At 48.4% G+C, this 26999-nt stretch overlaps 1 protein-coding gene across 3 annotated transcripts; it reads left to right on the top strand.

Moving 5' to 3' along the window:
• The first annotated feature begins 414 nt into the window (after positions 1 to 414).
• On the top strand, positions 415 to 26177 carry ARHGAP19 (Rho GTPase activating protein 19). Of its 3 annotated transcripts, XR_014853188.1 has the most exons (13): positions 415 to 506; positions 12828 to 13093; positions 17048 to 17128; positions 17472 to 17681; positions 18244 to 18470; positions 18983 to 19069; positions 19985 to 20050; positions 20783 to 20971; positions 21644 to 21742; positions 22327 to 22419; positions 22891 to 22959; positions 23105 to 23209; positions 23443 to 26177. XR_014853188.1 is itself a non-coding variant. In XM_085065045.1 (12 exons), the coding sequence occupies exons 1-12, from the start codon at positions 439 to 441 to the stop codon at positions 23497 to 23499; spliced, it is 1512 nt and encodes a 503-aa protein (XP_084921171.1). In that variant the 5' UTR covers positions 415 to 438; the 3' UTR covers positions 23500 to 26177. The 3 variants fall into 3 exon arrangements, 2 of the variants coding, with proteins under 2 accessions (XP_084921171.1, XP_084921172.1); XM_085065045.1 differs by lacking the exon at positions 23105 to 23209; XM_085065046.1 differs by lacking the exons at positions 415 to 506; positions 23105 to 23209 and adding an exon at positions 9944 to 10006.
• Positions 26178 to 26999: the final 822 nt, after the last annotated feature.

Below are 26999 nucleotides of genomic sequence, written 5' to 3'. Positions count from 1 at the left end.
CCCGTGTCTATGTTCTTTAATTTGTCCTTGATGGAGAGAAATTATGAGAAATACTCAAGCCAAGATGGGAGTTGCGATTTATGGTGCATCGCGTGTTTCTTGGAGCATTTGGCATGGGCTCCGCAGGCTCGGGTGCAGCAGCCACAGTGTAAGTGTCCTTGCAGTGAAATGGTTGCGGCACCCGCTGTGCTGCTGGGCCGGGGCTCGGGGGTCGGGGGGCTCAGCACCGCGGGGAGCAGCCCCTCACACCGGCGCCGCTGGCCTACAGCTCCCAGCACGCCGCGCGCCGCACCGGTGGTCGTTCCCCCGTCCCGTCTTGCGCGCGGATCGGCAGTTGCCCGTTCGAACCGGCCAATAGTGGCGGGTCGGTGCCGGCCGCAGCCAATGGCTTTGCGCAGCGCTGGCGGGGCGGGGCCGAAGGGGTGGTGCGGCGGGCCAATGGGCAGGCGGAGCGGCAGGTATGAGATGGCGGCGGGAGCACCGGCGTCCCGCGGCGGCGGCGGCAGGTAGGAGCGGGACCCCGAGCACCCCCTCGCCCCGTCCCGGGCTCGGCGGCGCGCCCTCCTCGGCCCCTCGCCGCCGTGTTGCGGGTCGGGCACCCCGCACAAGCTGGTGGGCAGGCGCCGGCCGGTGCGCCTCGGCCCGCCCATTGCGGCGCTGCCCGTGCGAGCCGCGCCGTTGCCGGCCCCGCTGCCGCGCCGCCCGCCGGGGACCAGCACCGTAACGGAGCTGTCGCCGCTCAGTGTTCCGGCGGCTCCGGCGTTCGGCCGAGCCGCCGCGCAGTGCCGCGAGGGTCGCGGTAGGACCCCGTGTCCCCGCGGTGCCCGCGTCCCCTCGGGCTGGGCAGCGGGGCAGCGCTCCCCGCAGCATCCCGGTGCTGCATTGCGGGGAAGCGCCGCCCGCTCCGCTGCAAGGGGAGACATCCGGCTCCAGCCGCCCGCCCCGGGCAGGGGGTGTTCCCGGTGGGGGTGACACGGCGCCGTGCCCGCCGTGCAGCTCTGCCCGGCCCCGCTGCTGGGGACCCGCCGGGCTGCGGCCGGGCTGGCTCGCTCCCCCTGCAGCCGCAGAGCCGCCGCCGAGCGCTTGGCAGTTGCGGCGTTTGGTAGGGTGATGGCACTATACAGACTTGCTTCGCATCCAGCCCTCCTTTCCCTTTGCTTTGTCCGCTCTGCGCGCGTTATTCTGGCTTTCCAAACACACAAACCATGTCAGCCTCACGTAGTTCACCTTTAACACGTACTTCTGTATGCATAGCCATTCTGTTACTGCTGCAATAAAATAGCAGGGACTGCATGTGCACCTCGCTAGAACAGTGTTATCGGATGACTGTTAAAAGGCTGCAGTATTTTTTTTTAATCCTTTTTTTTTTTGGCGGGGGGTGGGTTTGGGTTGTTTTTTTTTCCTGCATGTGTAGTGTGTAGCTGCAAACTGAGTATCCTTTGAATGGTAATTCTTGTGGATTAATAAATACAGTTGAGGGCTGATGCCTCGTACCCTCCTGATTCACAGTGGTGCCACCCTGTTCTCTGCTGAGTTGGACGCATCCCGATGGCACTTGCTGTGCTTATCTGGAGACACTGCTGTGGTGCCTGGGTTGGGGCAGAGCATTGTCCTGGAAGGAGGGATGAAGAGATGGTGCTCATTGCAGTGTGTTTGGGCAGGGAGTGCCTAAAATGCTGGTAAAGAGATGAGTATGCTCAGTGCAGCTGATACTTAAAACGCCCTTTTGGATAAAGCGTTTTTAATGTCGCCTCAATCAGCCCAAATGACTAAATTTATTTTTTCTTTTTTCTGTGCTGGTAGTTGTCCTTAGGGTGTACTCTCCCGCTCTTTATCCCCTACCCCTCCACAAGCAATTGTGTTAATGCAAAGCCTGAAGTACAAGTTTTCCTCCAGCACTGCTTGTCACCCACAGGTAGCGCTAGAAAATCGATCTCTTGCTTTGCTGGTCTATCACCACACAGACCACAAAGCTTGCTTTTTCTGTGCTTTTGCCCCTGTTGTCTCTCATCTGGAGAGAAGTGCAAGTTAGCTAGTAAGGCTTGCGTGCTGCGCATGTGGTATTATAGCATGCTGACTTAAAGACTGGAATGAAAAACTGGTTGTCTTAAACTCCTTACAAAATGTAACTGAACACGACAAAAGATGATTAGTGTGGGTCTCTCTCTTTTGTTTGTGGTCTCTCTAACCTCTGCCTGGCTCTTCATAACTGAGAATGAAGATTGCAGTGTGCCAGAGTGCTCAATTTCAAAAGAGAAACATCTGTCTGTTTAATTAATGCATTTCATGTCCGACTGAAGCAGTGCCTAAATGCTTTGCCAGGCACTCATGTCGGCCATTTGATATGGCAGGGGTGGGATGAGCGGAAGGGAAAAAGCCATGGGTCTGGAAGAAGCTGGAAAAAGCCATAAGGCATCTTGCTAAAATGACTTGATAGAGCGGCACTGCACAACTGGACATCAAGAGCTCACATCGTAAACAGGTTATGAAAGGACACATAGTTGCCATCTGTGTTTTATTGCAAATAGGAAACTGTTCACTGTAAACATGACTCAATGGCAAAAAATCAAAGTGACTTGCTGAGGGTCAGGCAGAAAAAATGGTTGATTTTAGAGTTAAAGCCAAGTCTGAACACATGGCTACTTTTCTCTGAAGATAGCCTGGGAGCTGGGGACAATCTTATTCAAACATTCCCTTTTCCACAGCCCTCATGAGAATCTTTGAGACCTAGACTTGTGTTTGACCCCCTACTCAGTCCCAGTCCTGTGAGGTGCACATCTGACCCGAACTCAAGGCCATGTTGTATTTGCAGTATGTTTGCATGTAACACCCTGTCCTGTTCTCATCCAGGGTGGGATGGGCTCTGACAAGAGGATCCTTGTTCTGCTACACTTCAGTTTATTGTCTGTTTCCATGAAGGGGGAGCATTGCTTCCCACATAGCCCATAGCAGTGTCTGGGTCTCCTTGCCAGCCTGGTCGTTTCCTTGTTGCTGTGTGCACATTTACATGCCTCCGAAAATGTCACAGAGCTTCGTTATCACTCCTTTAAAAGTGCCTGGGCACTCAGTTCAGCCTGAAACTGAAGCGCTGAGTGCTGGACACTGCTGGGAAATCAAATTCCTTGTCCTAAAGGTCAAAAGTCCTCAGCGTGTGTTGGTTTAATAAGTGGCATGAACAGATGGGAAGGAGATGGGGCAGCATGGAAATGTTGGCTGATATCAAATAGTTGCACTGAAGTCAAGTCCATCTTTGAAATACTGTCCCTCTGTATGTCGGTTTGGGCTCCCGGTCACAGCTGAAGCCTTCTATTTTTCCAGTTGTTTTGGACCTAGTTCTTTCTGCAGGATCTCATTTTCACTTGCCCTTTAGCTGGAGGCAGGAGCAGTGAGTTGAGGCCATTTCCTTGCCCTACTCTCTGCTGGGTGCAGGCACAGCCCTGCTGTGCTGCTGTTGTGCAGGCTGTCACCAGAGCTGCACTGTGATCCTGGGGACTGACATCATGGGTTCCTGTGTTCCCAAGTTACAGGGGTCTTGGAGTCAGCATGGGCAGAGGAATGGGAGGAACCGTGGCTCCTTGGTGGGATGAATTTGACTGTTGTGTTTCAGAGCTTCACAGGTCTGGTGTGTCCCTGGCCTCTCATCCTGGTAATGCATTACACTTACTACAGTGTCTGACAGGAGCATTGGGCCCTTTGCTCCAAAGTGCAAAACCCTCATTCCTTAGCTCCTGGCCTTTCTCACCTCTACACAAGGTAATTGCAATTAAGCTATCTAGAGTTTCCTCATAAATTTTATTTTCAGAAACTGTAGATAGCAGGGAATGTGATAAGCCGCTTAATAATTGCCTGCCAGCTGGCTTACGAGAACTTTTAATGTGTTTGCTTTTGGCCTATAAAGCTCTAATAATTTGGAGCCCAGCCAAAACATCCTTTCTTCTTGAGCAGTAATGTGGCAGCTCTGATTTTGAGAAGCAGCAATTTCTCAGGGGAAATGGCATTAGTTTTCCTTTTTGTTTTTCTGGAGCTCATACTCAAGGTTGAAACATAGCTTTATGGTTTGGGACTTCCACATGGGCATTCCTACAGCCCTGCTTTCAAGCTGTCATATAGCAGGAGACAGGAATGCTATGGCTCTCCGTGCCTTGGAGAGCAGGAAGCCTTTTAGGGAACATCCTCACAAGCTCTCGGGGGTTCCTGGAGCTCTCCTCATGCACATGCCACTCTGCATTCTCTTGAGTGGCCCCTGGAGCAGTGTATAAATATATCACAGTTCCCTGGGCTCTGCACTGAAAGAGTTGATCCAGACAGACATGAACTGTCAAGCAGGATGGGAAGAGAAGCTGTATCTCACCAGTGTGGGAGAGTTGCATAAAGTGACACTGTAGGTTATTGTCATGTGAATTCTGGTATCTGTGTGCAATATTCCAGTTTTTGACATCCTAGATTGCCCAGATCCCCTTCAAAAGCCCTAAGCCCCCATACTGCTCAGTTTGGTGAGTTAATTGGGCTGCTTTGTGCATCTCTGTCTCTCTGGTACCGCATGCTGTGCTGCTCTGTGGCGGGCCCAGCCTGTTTATCTGTGTGCCTCGGCAGCCCTGACCAGATGTCACCAGCTTATTTAAATGCTGGCGTGCATCCAGGTGTTCCTCATCACAATTCCAGCTTGTAAGAGTTTACACATCTGGAACAAGGGATGTGGCCTCTGACATACGCAGTGGTGTCTGCAGAGGATTGCTGATGAGGAGGGATTTGATGTGCTGTCATCCTTTGCAAACACCACTGTGATACAAAACACAGATGCAAGGATGCAGCTTGTTCACTGCACCTCTGGTGTGCTGTGGAATTACAGAAGTGTAGTGAACAAAACCAAGAGCTGACTCCTGAGTACCTTCATCCTCTGTATTTGCCAGGCTGTGACTACAAAACCTCACCAGCAGTACTGTGGGGAGCTGGCTGTGGGTCCTGACCCAGGTCTCAGTATCCTCTCCAGTCAGAAAAAGCAACTCCAGTCAAGCAAACCTGTGAGTGCTGCAGCACGCTGTACTCTAATTGTGGTGCTTTCCTCAAGCACCAATCCACCAACTTATGGTGGGATGGGATTCCCAAGTGTGTTCTGGGCACCAGTTGGTGCTACCAATTTTGGGTATCATCCTGTGGGAGGGCTGGAAGAAAACATCCGTCCTGCCTTGCTGGGTTGCTCTGAGTTCTCAGACTGGTTGTTACAATAGCTTGTTAATTTTGCTGTGTTGTTTTTGTGTAATAGCTTAGTTTTTCATGTCAGAAGTAAACCTGATTGTTCTGGGTTGCTGTCTATAGATGGTAGTTCTGCTCTGACCTGGACACTAGCTTGGAGCTACTGGACTGAGAAGCATCTAGATGGTGTATCTTTGCTAGTCTCTGAACTGCATTTCATCCTGCCTCTGAAGGATGCCCTAGGGCTCTTACCTTCAAGAGTAAGGGTGACAATCAGAGGTGCATGCAGCAATTTTGGAGTGCTAGAGGCCAAGCAGATGTAGGTAGGACTGGGCCGTGCCTCTTATTGATTTCCAGTACATTCAAAACGGGGAAGTAAAGAGGATAAAGACATTTTAAAATGAGAAGAGCAAGGGAATGCTGCCATTGTTGGCAACTGGAAAGTACCCACCAGCACACACTGGGGATACAGCAGACACATGTGTGTTGGGAGGTGGCTGCAGGGCTTCCTCAGGCTGCGTCCCACCCTGCAGCAAGGGTCTGGATGTGCCACACAGTGCCCTGTGGCACTGCCAGGCTTCTCCAGCTCACTGCCACTGCTGGCTTGTTGTATCTGCCTCACCAGTGTCTCCCAGCCAGTGCGTGGAGCCCAGCTCTTTCCTCCTCAGCCTCATGTTCCAGCCATCCCTGGCTGATAACTTTCAAACCAGTTCCTTTGTGCTCAGTCCCATGTCACCCCTCGCGCAGAAGCTGGATTTCTTCTAAATGTCTGCAGTGTGACCTGATTATTTTTCCTGTCCTTCCTTGCCCTCCTTTTTAATAGTGTCTGCAGAAAAGCTGGCAGAGTTCAGTTATATCAGTCATGCTGACTGATAGTGCTGCCTCTTCTCTTGGGATTCCTTCTCTTTTCTGTCCCTCCAGCATTCATTTCAGATTTAGCTATCAGCCCTCTAAAGACAGGGTATTGCCTTTGTTCTGTTTGTACAGCACGGAGCACAGCGGAGTCCCCAGCTGTGACCGAGGTTCCCAATGCCGCAGTGATAAAAGTGAGCAGATCAGTAACAAGAAGAGGCAGCTGCTGCCATCTAAAAAGATTCAGTTTTGGTGCTGGTTTCAGTGAAATCAGGATTGGATCTAAGGCTCTTCTTCTACTGCTGCTCCCAGTAGGAGTTTATATTAAAATAGAGATACAAATGCATTGACAGTCACGAGAATCAGAGCAGCATTCCTTATTTAACACTGTTCAGCTGTGTTAATCTGATCTTAAGGCAGACATATAAGTTTGCAGATCTTTAATGTAAAATTACTGAATTTCTGGTGGTAGCTGCCTTTCTGCATTTTTTAACAGGATCCTGGGTAGTCGACTGAGCCATCACAGTGCATGGGAGCACCCAGACTTGTGGTGGTGGCACTGGGAAGGAGACCTGATGAGGAGCAATGCAGTGAACATGCAGTTTCTCTCTAAGGCACCCCTTGGTTCTTTCCCTCCTAGCACTAGAAGGCATCTGGATGCTCTGATGTTGTGATGGCTGATTGAAGTACTGCTTGATTGACTTTAAAATATTCCAGTGGCTATTATTAAAAATATCACAAAGAATTCACTCAGGTCAAACATGCAAAATTTCATGCTGAAATGCAAATTTCTTCATGTTTCACATACATCAAGCTGTCTTGCTACTGCTGTTTTCTTTGACGCTGATCATATATTGCATTTTCATTTTCTTCCAAAGCACGGACCCCCCCTCCCCTCCCAACCCTTTTATCTTTTCAGATAGGTCCATCTCCTCCAGGTTCACATCACAGATGTGTAGCCAGTGTTGCCAAGATCTACTCTGAGTCCTTCACTGACACAGAATTTGAAGCCATAGATGATTGCAGTGACAGGGGTAACCAATATACCTAATGTCCAAGAGATGGCCAGGAGTTACATCAGTTCCAGGTTGTTGGGCACAGCCCACCATCACATAGCAGCAGCTTTTTTAGCCAGCTCCTTGCTGTTTAAATTGTATATTATTATCTGGTTCTCATAGCCAAAAGGCTGAATCACTCTGTGTAAGCTATTTAAATGTGAAGAAAGCAAAGCAAAAATTAAAAAGGCAGTGTTATCTTATAAGGCTTACTTGTGTTAAGGCTAGAGACAGTAGGCAAGGATTGGCACCCACTGTGCTGACACAAAAAGACTCTGCCCCTGAAGACCTTATGAGTATAACCCTGGGCAAAAATTACTGCATGTTTTTCTTGACATTTTTCAGAGGCATATCAGTCATCCTATGAAGAGTTAGGGTGCCAAGTCTGAGGCCTGAATGTGATCTTTGTTACACCATCTTGCAAGAATGTCAGTCTGAAATACAGCCCTTGAAGCAACTTTAACTGCAAAGTCACTTCTAATGTCTCTGCAGTCCATTCCCATTAGACTACTTTTATTTTTTAATTCTTTTTTAATCTAGGAAATAATTTGTCTTCTAGTCCTTTTGTACTTAAAATGATTCCATATAATTCCACTATGGTTCTTTCATCTCTTTGCAAAATCTGGGATGGCTCCTATCTGGCTCTGGAAATACTGTCTTCAGACATCCTCATTAATTGATTCCTTACTCTGGCACAACATAGGGAACAATGCTACTTTTCCCTCCCCGGGGAAATCTGAGCCCGTGCGCATCTGTCCCATGTCCCTTTGTGCTTAGCCAGGCAGAGAATTGTTCATGTTTTGTGTTCTTCAGCACTGCCTGCTTATCACCCTGCTCTCAGTATTTGGTAGCAGCCTGGGTCTTTCTTATAATCTAAAGATTTTGTTATTATAGAGGGAGATTTTCTTCTATTATCTGCCTTATTTTCAAAAGCTCTTTAATCCTTTTATTCCTATATGGTAAAACTTGTCTGCTGTGGTGTGTCTGAAGCGTTAGTGCCTTAGTGATGACATACAAAGTGTGCAAAATGGCACTGGAGATAGATTTTGCCCACTGAATTAGACACATCAGGCTCCTCTGAAATCTTTAGCTTTCAGTGTATCCACTTGCCCAGCTAGACAAACACAGCTGATGCTTTTCCCCAAAGGTACCTCTTCCTTTTCTTTTTGTCTTGCTTTGCTCGTGTTCTCCTTATGCTCTGTTTCATGTTTCTTGTATCTTTCTTCTGTCACATGTATGGACTTAGAACAATATCAAATCTGTGAAAACCACTAAACCAGATCCACCTCACCTATCCAAATGCAAGCCAGCTGCCACGTGAGCTAATCTGCCTGCTTGCACAGCTCTTGCACCACAGGTTTGATCACCAGGTTTTGGCAGTTAAAGTCTCATTTTTGTCCTAGTTTCCAAGGCATTTCCCTGGCCCGGATCTAGTTACCTTAGGGATTAATTGATCCATCATGATTTTGACCTCCTGCACCATCCACTCCCCATGAAATGATGGGGCTGTCATGCCTGAAGCAAAAACGTTGTGTGTGACAGACAGCTTTCTTTGTGACTTGGCCGGGATCACAGGCTTCGCCTCTGAAAGATACTAGAATGGCAAGAATCTCAGCACAATATAGGACCCATTTTTTTTAATCTGCTGTCTTAATCACAACCCTATTAGAACAAGGTTTTATTATTCATTGGGATTTGATTGTATTCATGGGACTGGAGAGGAAGCTATTTATTCCTTTATTTTATTGTCTTTTGACGTGTCGTAAAGCAATCTGAAATCACAGCATATAGAAAATGTAACTCTGTAATTGCAAGCAAAGCGAAAAAAAGGCAATAAACTCCATGAATAGATGTTTTTCTCCCCTTTGCTGCTGGGATATAAACTGTGAGTATAGGTAGAGTACATCCGTCTCTCTTTTTTAACATGAAAACAGCAGATGGGGCACATGGCTCTTTCTGAAGGTTATGGTGTGTGCAGCAGTGAGGATTGGCAGGGTTATTGTGTGTAAAGCCAGTGGGGGCTTTATCTTTGCTCAGAAATAGAGGTTTGCTTCACATTTCCATTTTGATTAGCAATAATGATACAAAGGCAAATTTTCTGTGCAAGGAAGAGCTGCTAATAAAGTGACCTTTCAAAATTAAGTAGCTCATTGAAGTGTCATATCACAATAAGCGTATACAAGGCTGGTCCCAGCTGCAGCAGGCAGGGAAACTGGACAGGAATCCAGAGAAAAGTGGAACGGGAATCCTGAAGTGGATGAACGGCACATGGTGGCACAGTAATGGTGGCAAGGAGCAATGGCCAGGTGCTGTTTCCAGCTCTGAGGGGCCAATCTACGTGCTTTGTCTTTGAAAGGATCTGAAAGTGTGAAAGGCAGGCACAGAGAGTGTTTCTAGCAAGGTTTCTGGGCACAGGCTTGTGCAGTTAAGGGACTTGGCTGCTGTCCTGCCAGTGCCATAACATCGGTTGTGCTTGGATGCTGTTGGGAATGTGTTTGCATGGCTTTACTCATGGTAAACACAGGGTAGACTTGGAACTATTTTGTGGATTCCCTCTTGGATACAGGTGGAAAGCACTTAATACCACGCTGGTCCTAATTCAAAACCCTGGTTTCTATGTAGGAATTATTTGCAGTTAAACTCCAGCTACGCAGCCTTTGGCAAGAGACATGAATCAATTTGTCCAGCTTTTCTTTTCTGTTTTGTCTCTGTGTGAAGGCTGATGCCCAGTGTGTGCCAAGGGGGCCTTTCAGACCCAATAATGCGCCCTTGTGTCTCGTAGCATGCGTGGAATTTGCATAGGCTGTGCTGGGACAGGCAGGTTTCTTTTGTTGCTGGAAACAAGGAGCAAGTTCTTTTCCCTGTCTCTGCTTCCTAATGCCTCTTCAAAAGCTCTCAGCACTCATGTAAGAAATTTACTTTTTTCTATTTATTTTTGCATTAAATGTTGTTAGACTTTGTGCGACTTGTAACACAGGCTGTGCAGAGAAGTCGTATCAGTCAGTGCTAGTTGACAAAATTGTTTCATTTTCTTCCTGTGAATCTAGATATCTAATTGTCAGAGGGAAGAGATAATCTGTGATGCTTGATGTAACTGCTGCAAAGTATTTGCATATCTTCTCTGTGGGGAAACAAAACTGCTAGTGAGTGAATAACAGTGCACGGATCATTGCAGGCAGGGTCACTGGGCCTATACACTTGCTATTAACCCTTCTCAGGATCTGTATTGTCACAGAATGAGTTGTCATGGGTTTCAGGCAAAGGGCTTGCTCCACATTATGGGCAGAGCTGGCATTTGTTTGTGCATTGTAGCCCTATGCCATGAAATGCGAATATGATCAGATCAATTGGTAGTTGCTTTTTGGCAGCTGATACCGAATTGTTGCGTTTTGGTCTTGATTTATTGCAGATAACAAACTGCTGAAAAACAGGCTGGGAGGTGCTCAGAAAAATATGGCCCCCATTTGGAGTCGGCAGTATGCTTGCTAGGCCACTGAGCCAGGCAGCTGGGAGCCTTTAAGAGCTTTCTAAAATTTTAGATGACCTGGCAGATTGCCTTGCAGTCTGCCTTGCAGACCTTCTTCCTCTCCATCCTCTTGAAGGCGTCTTTGGCATCCATGGAGAGCAGTGGCGAGGGGAGGGGGTTTGCTATGGATTCTCACGATGCAAGAGTTGCTGAGAGCCTAGTTTCCTCTTGTTTCAGCAAGTATCTTTCTTCTTCTGGAGCCTGAGTCCCAGCTTCTGTTCTCTTATTCTGATCACGCATCCTGGAAATCCTGGAGGTAGTCTTTCAGGTCAAAAACGTACAGCACTAGCTCAGATAACTGTTGGGCTCACAGATGATGTGCAGAGGTGGGCTGGAGTTCAGGTGACTTGCCAGTAAGTGCTCTGATGTCCTCCTGTCATGAGCTGCTGTCAGTTTACATCAGAACAGGAAGTTGCTGAGGTCTCTGAACTGGTAGTGAAGTGTTCTCTTGCCTGAGCTGGTGGATGTGAGGTTCAGTGGGTTGCAAATACTTTTGGTGGCAGCTGTGTTGAGCAGTGAGCAGGGATGGCCAACATGGTCTGAACACAGTGGCATGGCCTCCACCCTTCAACAGTGATGAGAGGAAGATCAAGGTGCTCCAGTCTTCTGTAGAAAAGCCTGTTTTGAAGGGAAAGCCTTTGGTGGGCTCAAGGGTGTTCGGCAGAGCACTTGCTACTCCTCAGGTGCCACACCACACCTAAGGGACTGACGTGATCCCTGGTACATAAGCACAGCATCCCTATTAACTGTGCACTTGGCTGCTGCTCTTGGGAAATGGTGCCCAGTGACAGCTCACAGCTGAGGATGGATGTAGAAACAGTGGAAAGGAAAGTACCATATAAGAGCCCAAGAGGGATGAAAGGACTGGGGAATGTCACGGGGTAAAAACACAGTGTGTGCAAGCTGAGTGGGTAGGCAGCCTCCACCCAGAGCCCTGGAAGAACTGGCACACCCATGCCCAAAGCCAGGCTATCACTTCATAGCTGAGTATGAAATCAGGAGAGTAGCTCATGACTGCAGAATAATGATGCTAATCCTCACCTTTAAGTAAAAGAGTGGTGGGAGAAGCAAGCTGGGCAACTCAAGCCTGTGGGCTTGACTCAAGAAACATGAAAATGTTTGAAACAATGGTGGGAAGATGGTAATGGAAGACCTAGAGGTAGATGGAAATTGGGATGAAAGTTGAGTATGAGCATTAAGAGTGCTGGTTAACATATCTCCTTGATAACTCTTTGATTTGATTTTCATCATGGTAAATGTACCTATCCTCTGGTAAGTTTATGTACCTGTTCTAGATAACCCTTAGCAGAGGCTTGTCTCAGGTGCATCCCTTTTCCCATGCCATACGAGAAGCTATGAAATGAAGAAATTAGGTGTCAGTAGAGAATAGGGAGGTTGGATAAAGGACATGAAGGAGAGGTAAGAACTGGATGAGCTGGAAAGGGATGATCTAGGCGACCAGTTACTAGGGGTTCTTCAAGGACTGATCCTGCATGGCTCATGACTTGCTCCAGATTCAGTGTGGAGCTGGCAGAGAGCAGTAACCAAAGGGTTAGCAGCATGTCACTTGGGAGCATTTGACTACACCCACAGCAAAACTGAGGGTTCAATGTTATTATATGTTTATGACCTTAAAAAAAAAGTCCCAGGAAATGGGAACTACTTATTTGTTGATAGGAAGGTAGGTATGAGAGAATGGCAATGGGAACTGATGAGTGTAAGGTGGCCATGGAAAGATTTTGATTGTGTTTCAGACTTTTGGGCCACTGGGAGTGAATTTTTGGGAAGGAAGGGAGATAAAACCAAACTTATTTATGACTTAAAGCAATAAGTTAATGTAGAATATTGGGTGTCATGTCTGCCAGAGCTAGTAGGATGTAGATACAGTGAAATGAGTAGTAGAGATGTACATGTAGTGCAAGTTTTCACTGGGTGTTGCCATGTGTTGCCTATGTCATCGTCCCACTATGGAGTGCTAGTCTTGGTCTGTGTTGTACAAACAGCCCAGAAATGATTTTGCTTTTCCATAGGGAAATGTAACTGTGCTGTGCTGAACACTCACCAAAGTCAGACAGTGCTGTTGGTGTAGACTGGTAGCTCCTGTGTCAGCAGATGTCTCCTTCAGGGCAGACCAGCTGGCTGTAAAAACTAAAGTGATGAGGAGTTACTGTATTTTTTTTTCCTCTTTCCCTTTTTCCCAGTGATGCCATCTGCAATTTTGTCATCTGCAATGACTCCTCCCTCCACAGCCAGCCGATCATCTTCAATCCTGACTTCTTTGTGGAAAAGCTGCGCCATGAAAAACCAGAGGTGTTCACAGAGCTGGTTGTCAGCAACATTACCAGGCTCATTGATTTGCCTGGGGCAGAGCTGGCCCAGCTAATGGGAGAGGAGGACCCAAAGCTGCCTGGGGCAAACAGCACAGCCTCTGGATTTTTTCGTTCCCTGATGTCTCTGAAGCGCAAAGGTGAGTATGGATGGTGTGAAGTCTGGTGCCCACCTTCAGGGTGATGCTGTCATCATTTATTACACTTAGTTCACAAAACTTCCAGCCTGTACTTTTGAGCTTGTGTGGAATGCTTAATGGTACGATTTTTGTAATCTCTGGGAATGCCACTTCTAAAAAGGAGCAAAACAGACCAGGAAGTTGATCCCAGAAATACCCTGCATTTTGAGAATACCCTTCTTCTGTGATTATTGCTGTAGTGTATATCAGGTTGGCTTCAGTGGGTCAGCTGCCCACTGTGCAGCTCAGAAATCTGTAAGCATCTTCCATCCCAATGCTAGTGCTCCTCTGACCACATCCCAATCCAGTGAGTCAGTGACAAAGCTCTGCAGACTGACTGATGAAGCCCAGTTTCAACTCTGGGGGTGACATATTTCTCTTTCTCTCTTCGACAAGCATGCCACTGGAATTTTCTTCTGCTAAACTGACTAGTCTTATCTTCTCTCAAGTTCAGCTGTCTTGGTTATGAAGCATTATCCCCAGGCCCTTTTCAGAAGTCTGCTTTTGAGCATGGTTGTGTTCAGACCCTCTCCTCTTCAATGGCTGGCATTTACCACTCTGTTTTGTTGTAACTGAAAGGGTGTTCTAGGTGTGTGTGCATGTCTTCTCCCACCTTTGCCCACACTCAAGGGGACCCTGGTTCTCCTGATAGGTTCAATTAAACCTTCTCACTCATCTAGACAGAAGCAGCCTCCATCTGGGCACCTCACATTCCTCCTCAGCTCTGGTTTCCCAGCTTAGACTGGCTGGCTGCTGGCAGAGAAGCTGTGAGCTGCCTTCAGATGTTGGCAGTGTGAGGTTGAACACTTCTGATTAGTCTTCCCCTTCCTTTGAGCAGTTCTGCTATTGTGAGTACCTCAGAGGAGGGAACAATTGCTATGTCTGAGTATGGCTTTTTTTCTGTCTTTAGCCATTATATAATTTCTGTAAGTGTTTCTGATTCTACCAAGCCTATTCTTCCATTTTGTTTTATAAGGACAAGCTCTGCAGCCCCACTGATCAGGCAGAATTTTCTGGTGCTGGCTTCAGCCCTCTACTTCTGTCTCACCCAGCAAGAACTCTTGTACATACACTCACCCCAGGGAAATAAAAGACTGCAAATCAAGCATTTTAGCATCCTTAGATGAGAATTACTTGATATTGCCATGACTTACTTTGCTGCTCCATAATAACAGGTCTTTGTGCTGCCCCTAAACTGCAGTTAGACTGTACTCATACCTGTCATTGCTCCTGCCTCTTCCCAGAGAGTTGCAGGACACCTTAAATTCAAACACTTGCCACTTGACAAACAGAAGTGAGTGAGTTACCAAGTTGAAAGTGTTTTCTTAGAGGGTATTGAAACACCCATGTTCTTGTCAAAACCTTCCAGCAGGGGCTGGTGAGCCTTCTTTAGCTCCATTTTTTTATTAAATTATCTGTACTCTGCTGGAGCACTGCTCTTATCAGACCTGACATCTCCTGCTAATTCTCCTCCCCAAGAGCTCTGCCTTCCCCCATTCAGATGTCTCCATGGCTGTGTGTCACTACAGTTACAGCTAGCAGATGTTTCCAAGTCTGCTGGCTGCACTCCCAGGCTGCAATGGTAGTGTCTCCCAGCATTGACAGGCACTGTCTGTGAACTCCTTGGCCAAAGTCTGAGAAAAAGAAGTTTGTGCCTACAGAGAAAATCAGTTTCATGTACTGTGTGTTTCATCTCCGAGCCATCATTTGTTTTTCTTCATGTTATAGACCAGCTAGAACAAACAAGTTTTATTTCTTCAAAGCCAGAGGCCAAGGACCATAGAGCTCAGAGCTGATCAAACTGCAAATACTTACAACTTCTTTGAGCATCAGGAAATTCAATCTCCTGCTGCTGCTTAGTTTCAGAAGCAATTGTACAATAACATCTAAGCCTTTGTAATGCAGCATCCATTCTCCAGACACGTCTTTCAAGTTTCTTTGAGAATCAAATTTTCATTCAGATACCAGCTTCTGACTTCAAAACTAAATCGAATTTGTCAGGCCCCGCATGTCTCAAGAAGATGCATTTTCCTCTTCTATTCCTGGCTACTATTGATTCTATCTGTTGAATGTCTAATGAGTTTAGTTTTCTTCAAGGACAAGAATCTTTTGCCAGTCATTCTCTCCCTTTGCACTCAAACCTTTCAGATCTTTCGTGTGGATCAAGAGCTCACATTGCCCTCCTTTCTCTTGCAAGAATGAAGCATGCGCTTTTATCAGAGTGAGGTCAGAAAGTTCTTGATTTAACAGGAGGCTGGAGTTCCTGGTGGCTTACCGTGTATTTCAGAAGTCCTGGAAGAAAGCAGAACATTCTTCAGGCGGAATAAATTTAGTTACACAGGAAGGCTGCTAGAGAAGTGCATAGGGTTAACCAGGTCTCTCCCACATGCTGTGAGCATCAACACCCCAGAGCAGTAAGATCTGTAGTGCAACAGACCAAAAGCTAGTAAAATCAAAATGAGATATGAGGGGCAAAAAAAAAAAAAAAGGCAAGAGAAAGCTTGTAGGGGAAATAACTTTTATCAGACCAGCCAATGCACTGCTTGGATTGCTTGGCTATCAGCTGTAACAGTAAGGGGAGAAACCTTCAGTGCAAATGGTGCAAATGTCCAGCCTGCCCTCAGAATTGACCCATGTTCCTGGCAGTCTGGTCATGGAGAAGGGAGGAATATTCTTTTCTTACATCTGTTGTGTCTTTGAAGCCTAAGTGCAAGGGCAGGACAAACCAGCCCTTTACCTGGTTCCAGTCAGCATGTTGTAGTACAGTCTATCCAGTATTTTGTCTCCATTCCAAACCCATATGCATCTGAGGGAACAAGTGTGGTGCCCAGAGTTCTGGTTGCTGCCAGTGAAGCCTCTGGGAATTGTCTCCACTTTCTGAAGTACAGATCATACTGGCTGTGTGTGTTTGACAGAAAAATCCATTCACTATCAAGGCTGTGTTTGTTAGAAAACACTGTTCTGCTGGATAATTGCTGTCTCACCTGGGAAGTCCCTCTCTGGTCAAGAAGAGTATTCAGCATTAGTTCAACAAATGCCCTTCAGTTAAATGGACTTCTCATCTAATGTTTCCTCCCCTGCAGGGATCTCCTTCCTTTCAGCTCAGTTGCTTCCATCTTTTGGAACTATACCTTCTGTTATTTACTGGAGTTCTGGAGCTGGCAGCTCATGCCCAATCTCAACCCCATGAGATGGGAGCAGACTCCAAGGGTGAGAGGAGCCCAGGTCATTGCTGTGCTACTCTTTTTCTGCCTTGTTCAGCTTTCATACTTTATTCAGACCAGGGCAGCTGACATGGGAGAGAGATTCACTGGGATGAGGAAATTCCATGTTTTACCCATCCCTGAAAAGGAGCTCAGTGTGAGCCAGTCAGATTATAATTGCTCTCCCCAGTAGTGCTTATTTTCCTCTCCCATAAACTCATAGCTGCACCTCTTCTTTCTGCTCCACTTCACGTCAAGCCACAGTGAGGATTAATCTGGACGTTTCTTCTGCGGTGTGGAGTGTGCCAATGTGGCAGGCACCAGGGCTGTCCAGGCTCTTGCATCAGCTCTTCCCACTTTGCTCTTTTCATGAGGTCTAGGTTTGGAGATTCTATGCCATTTAAAACTGAAGCATCTGTTCTGGTGTTGTTTTTTCTTCAAGGGCTAGAGAATATTTGCTTTAGCTGATAAAAGCTGTAATTAGAGGTAAGAAGCAGGATGATGAAGCCCATGTGAGTACAGCATGGTGAGATGAAATTACTTATTTTGGAGTGTTTGTGGTATCTCACATCTGTGAGGATCCTTATGACCTTCACTATTAACATTTTGGGGCACTGGTCTTTGCATGTTGAAATCCTGCTCTTTGGGGAGCATTTGTTTCTGTGGCTGTAGGGTTCTGAGCTGCCTGAACACGTTGTCTTCTGTTCTGCAGAGAAAGGGGTGGTGTTTGGCTCACCGCTGACAGAAGAAGGCATTGCACAGGTTTCCCAGCTAATCGAGTATCTGCATAAAAGTAAGTGGCTCTGTTTGCTGTGTTCCTATCCCAATGGGTATCTGTCTGGACTGTCTCAGGTCTCTAGTGCAGAGACAGAGTGACAAGCTCTGAGCTCTCCAGCAGCAGGAGTTTGGGACTGCACTGGGCAACCGTTCCCCAGAATTGCCTAGCAGATGTGTTGGTCTGTTTCTCTCTGTACAAGTTATTCTACTGGCGATAGCCAGCTTGAAGTCATGTCTCTGAATGCAGTTCACTGAGGCTTGCTGTCAAGCTCTGGAAAGAGGAGGGAGCTGCTTTAGTAAGAAGGTGAGAATCAGCCTCTGATGACTTAGTGCCCTTTTTTCTTCCCTCTGCTGAGCAGACCTAAGAGCAGAAGGCTTGTTTCGAGTGCCAGGCAACAGCATCAGGCAACAGATCCTAAAGGATGCGCTGAACAGTGGTACAGATATTGACCTGGACTCTGGGGAGTTTCATTCCAATGATGTGGCCACCCTACTTAAGATGTTCCTGGGTGAATTACCGGAGCCGCTGCTGACACACAAGCACTTCCACGCCCACCTCAAAATTGCAGGTGAGTGGGCAGCAAGAGGCAGTGATGGGCAGGAGGACTGGAATTGGCCTCCTAGAAAGCATGCTAGGCTGCAAAGTGTATTCCTTAAAGGCAGGGTAAGAAGGAATCTTCCTGCCATCTCAGCCTGATGATGGGCAGACTGGGGCTGAAAATCCTAATGAATCAAACCAAATCTGTCTAGACCATTCTTTTCTCAGATACCACAGAGTAAAGCCCACAGTGATAACCTGCATCTCCATCTGTTTTGTGTCTGGGGTTCTGAGCAAGCTGTGGTTTCTATGTATTTAATAACTGTTATTGAACTACCTTATGTGAACTTCCTCCATCTTGCCTTCAAGCCATCACAGCTCTTAGCAGCTCCGTTGTTCTGTGGGAGGAGTAGCACAGATTAACACATCAAGCGGGGAGCTCAGGAGCTGGGGGGAAGAGAGATGGAGGGCCAAGAACTGTGCAGGGGTTTGTAGGAGATCTGCATATGAAGAGGGAAGGGTAAGCAGTTGCAACAGACTGCTCTGAGCGAAGGTAATGCATGTCCTTCATGTTCTGCCTTGTGATTTGGCAGACTTGACGCTGTTTGATGAGAAGGGGAATAAGACCAGCACTCCAGACAAAGAGCGCCAAATTGAAGCCCTCCAGCTGCTGTTTTTGATCCTTCCCGCTCCCAACCGCAGTCTGCTCAAGCTGCTGCTGGACTTGCTCTACCAGACCGCCAAGAAGCAGGACAAGAACAAGATGTCTGCCCACAATCTTGCCCTCATGTTTGCACCCCACATCCTGTGGCCCAGAAATGTGAGCAATGCCTTAGTGTCTGTGGGTGGGATATTGCAAGGTAAAAAGGAAAGGTTTGGCAGGGGAGAAAACAGGATGAGAAGGTTAAGTATTGATACAATTATGGGAGGGTTGGAGTCTGTAATGGAGAGGTGGGAGCTTCCTGGCAGGATTCAGTCCCAGGGTTCAGTCCACACCTGCCGTGGGTCTCATTTGCGATTTACGCATCTTCTTTTTCAGTAAAATTGTAACCATGTCATGCTTGTTAGAATGTCAGCTCCAGAAAAGCCTTGCAGATCTCTCTGCAATGTTTCTTGTGCTGCTGGTGAGCTCTTTGGCCACAGAATTGTCTGATTCTCCTCTCAGAGCAGCTTTGGCTCTGTGAGCACTGCTTGTGGGTGTGCTTTGGGCCCTGCCTGCCTGTCACCTCAGAGTAGGTCTCCTGCTGTGGCACCGTGTGTGTCTGTGTCCCAGGACAGACCCTTTCTCTTCCCCTTCTAATGGATGCACCTTTGGCTATGTCCCCTTGCTAGGTGACAGCAAATGACCTTCAGGAAAATATCACAAAGCTAAACAATGGAGTAACCTTCATGATCAAACATTCTCAGAAACTCTTCAAGGTAAGTTGCTGTCCTGCCTCCATCACCAGGAGACTGAATGCCCCTTGTCCAGACAGATCCTACGTGTTGAGTGTATATTCTGTGGGCTCTTTTCTGCAGTAGGAGAAGGAGCATTTCTACAAGAAACTTCCTTTAGTGACTAGGGAGGAGGTCTTTACTGGGCAGGCAGCCCTGGAGGTGGCTTTGCCAGGGCAGGTCAGCAGCACGGTGCAGTGTAACACTCCCCTCTGCTGGACACCAGCACCTGCTGCCCAGCTGGGAACCTGGCTCCTGAGGGCAGGTACACAGTGGGCTGCACTCAGGTTCTGGCAGGATAAGAAAGTGGAAGGGGTTTGTCCTGCCTGAGTGCTGCCAAGAGCAGAATACCTGATGCAGTTGGTTGTTTTTTTGTGAACTCCTCTGCAAGTGGTTATCAGCCCACTGCTGTTATAGGCACTGTCTAGCTCTGAGCAGGGTGCTGTGGTAGGACAGTCAGGAGTGTGGGGCTTTCAGCAGGTTCCTCCAAGGAAATATTTCTATAACAGGCAGTCTCTTGACTTCTCAGGACCTTCCTAGTCATTATAGGCATCTGCTCGATGCAGAGTCCTCCCATAGAGAGTTCCCCTTCTACCTTCTTTGTCAGGCCCCTGTTTGGCCAGCTCAGAGTTAGGGGAATTACTTAGAGCAGGGTTCCACAGGAACTTTTTCCTACTTTGAGTTCCACTTGTGCTGAATGTCTGCATGCAAAGGATACTGTGAACAGGGAATTCACTGGGGACATGAAACTCCATGGCTTTGTTTGCCCAAAACAGCTGAGTCTTGATACAAGTGGCTTGTGTGGTATGGTTGAAAAGCAGCTCTTGCTGGGGCCACTCTTGTCCTGAGGCCAATGATGCTAAACATACATCTTGTCCTGTTCTCTGCTCATTGTCACAGGCTCCGGTGTACATCCGGGAGTGTGCCAGGCTACACTATCTGGGATCCAGAGCCCATACATCAAAGGTAAGGCCAGCAAATGCAGCGCCTGCCCTCCACGAAAGCACAGAGGCTGTGATGCTATGAAGGGATCTTTGTGAGTGATAGAAGCTGAAAACAAACCAAGTCATGAAAGAGGATCTGTCAGAGGGCAGGAGCAAGGGAAGCATATGGTGTGGTAGTGCAGGCGGCTGCATTAGGGAAATTGGACAGAGTTGGAGCATCTGTTAATCAAAGCACAGGCAAAGAAAACTACGAGCCCCTGTTTAGCAGCAAACCTGCTCCCTGTGCCCACTACATGCAGCACCTGCTCCTTTACAGGGCTGTGCCTTCCAGAGAGACAGGCATGCCTGCTGCCATGGCCAGGATGCTTGGCAGAAGCACTGGGATAAAGGCTACTTGCTGCCGCTGGGACAACATTTGTGTCTTGCCAGCAAATGCTTCCCTGCCTCATATAGCTGCAGAAGAGGGAGAAAGCATTGCAAGGAGCTGCACTGACCCTTCTCAAGCCTGGAAGGGCTTCTGCAGCTGGCATCTGGGAGGGGAGGGAAGAAGCAATGGGGTCACCTTTGTATTGCTGTCACCTCTTCCTGGCACAGGGCCTGCTGATGCAGTGCTGCTGCAGAAGGATAGGGAAAACACAACCCTGTGCATTCACTGGGGTTGAGGCAGCTCACGAGACTCTCCCTTAGCCTGGCTCAGATGGGTGGCTCATTGGGATTAAAGCATGGCAAGCGACTGCTGTCTCCTCTTTCCCAGGACGACCTGGATTTGCTGACGTCTTGTGGCTCCAAGGAGCTGCAGCCCCTCAAGTCTCAGAAGCGAAGCCGGCTGGACTCTTGCCATCAGGAGGAGACCCAGCAGCGCACGGAGGAGGCACTGAAGGAGCTCTTCCGCCACGTCCACAATATGCCTGACTCTGCAAAGAAGAAGAAGCTTATCCGGCAGGTAGTGTGGGGAGGAAAGATATCCTTGAGGTGTGCTTGTCAGCACAATCCTGGGAACAGGGCTAAAGGCAGGGCCTTCTTGAGAGCTGCCCCCAGTCATGGGCAGGCTGGGGAAGGTGGGCTTTGGGCTGTGTAAGGGGCAGAGCTGTAAGAAGACAGGAGGAGGAGGTGTCCTGGATATTGCTGTACCAAGCTGTGCTTTGAGCTCTGTTTTTCAAGCTTGCTAGCCAGTAGTTTCCCAGTCCTGATCATGGCCTTGTTGAGCTTCCCCCTCAGAAAGGGAAAAGTTTCTTCCCTGTTGCCTGCAGGGTGTGGACAAACTGTTCTCTTCTTGGTCTCAGACAACTTGCTGCACCACAGACTGGTGAATATGGTCAGCATCAGCCATGGCTGCCAGCCTCCCATTGCTGCCCAGCCTTCTTTCTGCTCCAACATCTGCTGCTTTTGGTTAATCTGGTAGCCAGCACAAAGCAGCTTTGCACCCAAACTCCCTTTAATCCTGGGTGGAAGGTGTGGCTTTCCTCTACTTTCTTCCTCCCACAGCTCTGAGCTGCTCTTCCATTCTGGGGTGTGAAGGAGACAAACTGAGTTCAGGGACAGCAGGTAGAGCAGTACACAGCAGTGAGAGATGGGTGTAATTGTGCTAACATACTGCCCTCATGTTTCCTCCTAGTTTAATAAGCATCCAACAGCTCTGACTCCTGGCTCTGATGTGCCCACATCCCCAGCACCACGCCGCCCCCGCTCACGCTCCTTCAGTGGCCTCATTAAGGTAAAAACAGCCTCTGACCCTTGCTCTCTGCTGTGAGTTTCTGAAGTTGCTTTCTGCTTCTACCTTGCCGTGCCTTGAATGAGACCCTCAAAGGGTAGGGACTCTTCAAAGTATTGCCTGCCAAACAACACAGATCCATTGGGGCAGAAAAGGCAGCACTGTGACAATAAGCCTCGTTAGTGTAAAGTGTAATTTTCTTGAAACACATGGCTGTAGGATCTATGCATCTTTCTGGAGAATTGAGTGCTTCCTGAGATGAGATGAGGATTGACAGGGAGCTGGTCATGTAGTCTAGCGTGTTAGCACGGGTTTTAGCACATTGTGGGTTGCCCTACAGCAGCATGTACCTGCTTCTGACAGGCTGGGCTCCTGGCCAGGTCTCAGGTCAGTTCCTAAACCCTTTACAATCAGGCAGGTTCAGCCTAGTGGTGTATTTCAGGTGGTTCTGCTTTGCAATCTTTGTCCCAGCTTGGCTTCCTTTTTTTCTTTCCCAGCATCCAACTGCTTACCAGCAATGCATCCTTCCCTTTCTTTTCCACTTTGCACTCTAAGCACTAGCCAACAGCCCTTTCTTCTTACAACAGCGGAAGGTTTTAGGAACTCCAGTTATCCTGGAGAGGAAGAGCAGGGATACCACACCAGAGCCTGCACGGGTCAGCAAAGAGAATGTCCAGCTGGTAAGAGCTGCTCCCAGCACCACTGAAGCTGCTGGTGGGGAAGTGTGGGAGGGGAGTTTGAAGGAAACTCCAGCAATCCTTGGAGAGCTGTTCTTTGCCCAAGAGAAAGTTTCCAAGTTTCTTTTGTATGATAAAAGAAGGTTCTGAGAAGCTGCTCTGAGGAGAGCAGAGCAGATAGTAAGGGCAGCATCAGGGCAGGGGTGACAGCACTGGGCCTGTACTTTAGTCTTCTTCCTCTGGGTATGCCCTGCCGTGCGGCATTGTTTTGTGCCCCCTTCCCTCTCTCTTATCCTGCCCCACAGTTGTACAAAGCCTGCTGCCTGTATGCAGTAGGGCTGTCCCATGGCCCAGACAAACCAAGAGTGGATTTGGGTGATAGATACTCTTTGGTGGTACAGGCTGCTCCCAGGGAAGCCTGTGGATGCCACGTCATTCAGCAGCTCTTTACTCCTATTGCCCTGTCTTGTCCAGTTACAGAAATGTGGTTCTCCAGCTCACATGTCCCCGGTGAAGCTGAAGTCTTTGGAAGGCCGGAAGGAGGTGAGACACTCCCCCTTATCCCCCATTCCTCGTCCTGTGGGGAACCTGGTGTGCTGAAACCTGCCACGGTGACAGCACACACTCAAGGCTCTGTCACAGCTGTGGTGCCCCAGCTCACAGCGGTCTGATCCATGCCAACCTGCAGGCAGGTGACATGCTGGAAGCCAGACTCTGAAAGGTATTACAGCCCTTCTACCTGTGAGTTGGCAGGCTGGCTGTTGCAGGAAACAGAGGGAAGCTGGCAGCACAGGTTAGTGCTAACAGCCTGTCAGGGTGGCAGTGGGACAAGAGGCCGGTGCAGCCCCAGACCGTCTGCTGTGTTTGTTTCTGTCTGCTCACTGCCTCATCTAAAGCTTTGGCAAAAGGTGTGGGAGGCAGACACCAGGGGAGGGTCCTCGCAGGGAGAGAATGTCAGCGTTTTCTTGCATGGTATTCTGTGTCTCAGGCATTCTCTGCAACAAGCATTCTCATTCTCTGCTACAGGAATCCTGCAGACGCATGCGAGCCCGCCTGCTTTCCAAGGACTCATCATCCCTCTGAATCGCCTCGCACCAATGCATGGGTGGGGATTGCCCAGCCTCGCAAGCTGTGAATAGAAAATGTGCTGCACTGAGAGGGGAGTGCTGCAGGCTCACGGCAACCCTCACCGACACAGCAGCACTCTTGAAACTGGACCTTTGCAAGGATTGCAGGGATTTGTTTCTTTCTGTGTATAAATTATATTTCATTCTACTGTGGGGCAAACCACTATCTAACCAAAACTTGTGCAGCATGTCTGACCTGCTGGCTCTGGGAAGAGCTGGAGTGCTTGCTTACAAGGAGAGCCCTGTTCGTTGCAGGGCCCTGTGTGCACCTCCCAGCTTTCTCTGTGATGTTGCTAGGCTGTATTTTTTGCTTTTCTGCTCTGAGTTTTTAACACATTGGCTTGTTTTTGCTTCCTCCCCCCTGTTAGCAGTGTGAATGATGGGCTGCAACGTTTACCTGCATCCTGACAGCTAAGCTTGCCTCCAGTCTTCCTCTGGAGCCATGCCTTTCTCTGCTTCTTCTGGGCTCCATTTTGCTCTGCTGTTTCCAAAGGGCTGGAGTGCACAAACGGTACAGAGCACAGGATGGGCCTGGGAGGAGAGGCTCTGGATGCCATCTTTTCCAGTGGGGCTGGGGGAAAGCAGCTTCCCCAGTAAACTCATCCCTCTATTTTAGCTCGAGCTGGAGGCAGTCCTTGCTCACTGCCTTCATGTTTCAGTGACGCAGCTCTGAGCAAGCAGTGTCTCAGCTTTGTGTTCACCCAGGGAAGCTTCAGCTGAGCAGAGCAGGTGGCTGGCAAAGGCTGTCTGGGGCAGAACAGCCTAGTCTTTGAAAGTTAGGGTACCTGGAGCAGGCAGAGTCTTGTGGCTGTGAAGCATAAAAACAGTGTGAGTGGTGAGAGAGGGGTCTAGCCATTTGTGATCTTCTGCAAATGGTGCCAAAGGCTTTGGCTCAAGATATCTGGATGGCTGGTAAGGCAACTGGCTGATTAGTCATTAAACTGGGGGAAAGGGCTGAAGCTGAGTTCAGCTCTTTGGTCTGAGCTGCCGAAATGAGATGAAACCTTCTAGATACGGGATAAACCCCCATCACAGCTGGCCAGTGTCAGTGGTCTCGTTAAGCTAAAGTGCTCCAGTAAGCCAGTCTTGCCAAGAACCTGTCTGCAATCACTCTGAGGTAGGATACACACAGGGTCACTACTGTGAAATAAAGATTTAATCAGCTGGGGAACCATCTAAACACTTCTCAGCCCTTCTCAGCAAAGCAAATAATCTCTGGAATCCAATTATATTTGTCTTCTAATCTTTAAGAACCAGCAGCCAGCAGGAGTTAGAGCTCTGTTCTTGACAGCTTTCTGAAACAACTGGTGGCAGCAGGTGTGAATACTGGGATATGAGCAGGGAGTTCAGTCTGACTGGCTGGAGCTGTCAGAACAGGGCATTGGAGCCCTGTGCAGCTTAGCTGGAATTTGTCACTTTCTTTAATTGTGATTTTTTTTTTGAGATACAAATCTTTGTGCTGCTCTGTACAAAGGATGGCTTTTGATACTTTATCAGGGATGCCTGTCCCCAGTCTGACCCCAAGTTGGAGCCTTGAAAATGTAGGGGGTAGTGGGACTGTAGATATGTGAGTTGGGAGTTGCTGGTGTTAGAAGCCTCTGTGACAGCGAAGAATGAGCTATGGTTCTTCAGGGACCACACTGATGATGATGCTGTGAGGAAGGACAGAGGCTGTTTGCTGTGGTAGTAGTATGTGCTTTTTGGATGTGTCTGTAATCGTTCCCTCCAGAGGCTGAAGCTGTCTATGTGCTTTCCTGGGAAGGGCACCATGTGTTTTCTGACTGCACTTCTGCCCTGTCCCTGCAGCCTGCTGTTAGCAGAGACTTGGGAATCTCGACTTTGCCTCTGAGCAGAGATGAGGCACAGCTGAAGGTCAAGTGGCAGCCCAGGGAGAGCTGGGTCTGGTCCTGCCATCTCTGCTCTTACTTGCATTGGGGCCAATTGCTGGGTGAAGCATTTGTTCACTCCTCCTCTCCCCATTGTCCCTACTTGGCATATCTTGTATCTCTCTGTAAGGGTGTCTGCTTGGCAAAGCAGTCTTGTTCCTAAAACTAAGTACAGTGCTCCCATATAGACAAGAGGAATGTAACTTTCCACTGTCCCCCCTTACTGATGGCTCTAGCTCAGGGGCTCTGTCTGGCTTCTGGTACAGCTGAGATTTGTTCAGCTCTAAGAAAAGTTACCTATGGGGCGTTGGCCAGGCCTTCTGCATGTGTCAGGTGTCTTACCTGCCAAGGGGGTGAATGCTGTCTCCAGACAGGGCAGTGCTGGGAAGGGTTCAGTGTCTTAGTCTGGGCTTTAGTCTGTGGTGCTGGGCTCGCCATGCTGAGGATGCTGGTGGCTGACAGATTTGGCCCCTAGGACCCTGGCTGTTGCAGTCCCAGTGCATTCACACTGTCTCACAGGCACGGGAGAGTTTTAGTCATGCTTGGATGTGTCTCGTTTGTCTGCCCTGTGCAATGACTCATAAGGATGCTTCTTCCCAGAGCAGCCGCTAACTGTTCCCAGAGTCTATCGTTTCCAAAGTATTTTTAATCTTTGTCCATATTTATATATGCTATGTAAGTACTGTTGCAGACTGTTGCCTTTCTGTGTGTTCATGTGAAAACACCACATTAAATGCTTTTATTTTTAGTGGTTTTGCTTGGTGACTTAAGCAATTTCATTGGGACAACAAGGACTCCAATCCACCTTCAAAAGGAAAGAAATCTGCTTAGAAGCCCAGAGCTACTACTCTTAAGTGGGTGGGTGCTTGGTGAGGCAATGCCCACCTGCAGGGATGGCACTGGCCTCCCATGGCACTAGGGCTCATTCCCTCTGGGATACTTGCATGATAAAGGGTGCCCAGACAGGCTGTCTTTCCCTTGGAGGTATGAAGTTGGACCTCTTTTTTTCCTGTCTTCCCCCTGCTGTCATCCAGGGTGATGGGAAATCAGGTTTACAAAGAGCACTTTATATAAATAATGGATCAAATGAATAAATTTTTCTCTGTAGGGCCATTCTTCTCTTGCCACTCTTGGCTGCTGAGAGAGGATGCTTTCTGCTTGCATTTTCTTTTCCTCTTTCTTAATAATGGCGTCTCAGATTTTATGCAGATTATTTCTCTGTGAAGTTCTTCCACGTTTGAAATGCCCTGGGCTTGCCTGCCATAGCTCAGACACTCATTAACATCCTCGCCATGCAATTGAAAAACAAGCAGGAGAAGGAACAGCACAGCGTGTTTGAAAGCGGCACTGCCTTTCTGCAGGCTGAGCCCCAAGCGAGTCCCCTTCTCCTCTGTGGCTGCAGCTGGGTGTCATGGGAATGGTGAGCCCCATCTCCCTGGAGCTCAGGGAGCGGGAGGCGACGGGCCTCTCTGCACTTCAAAGTGGGCATGAGAGTCTAGAGAGACATTTCTCTTCTTGAACATGTCAAACAAAGGAATGCAAAAACTCACAACAGCTATCTTCAATACTG

This window comes from Lichenostomus cassidix, chromosome 6 (genome assembly GCF_008360975.1).
Source record: "Lichenostomus cassidix isolate B80296 chromosome 6, HeHo_3.0, whole genome shotgun sequence".
Taxonomy (NCBI): domain Eukaryota; kingdom Metazoa; phylum Chordata; class Aves; order Passeriformes; family Meliphagidae; genus Lichenostomus; species Lichenostomus cassidix.
This window is presented reverse-complemented; position numbering and strand designations above follow the sequence as displayed.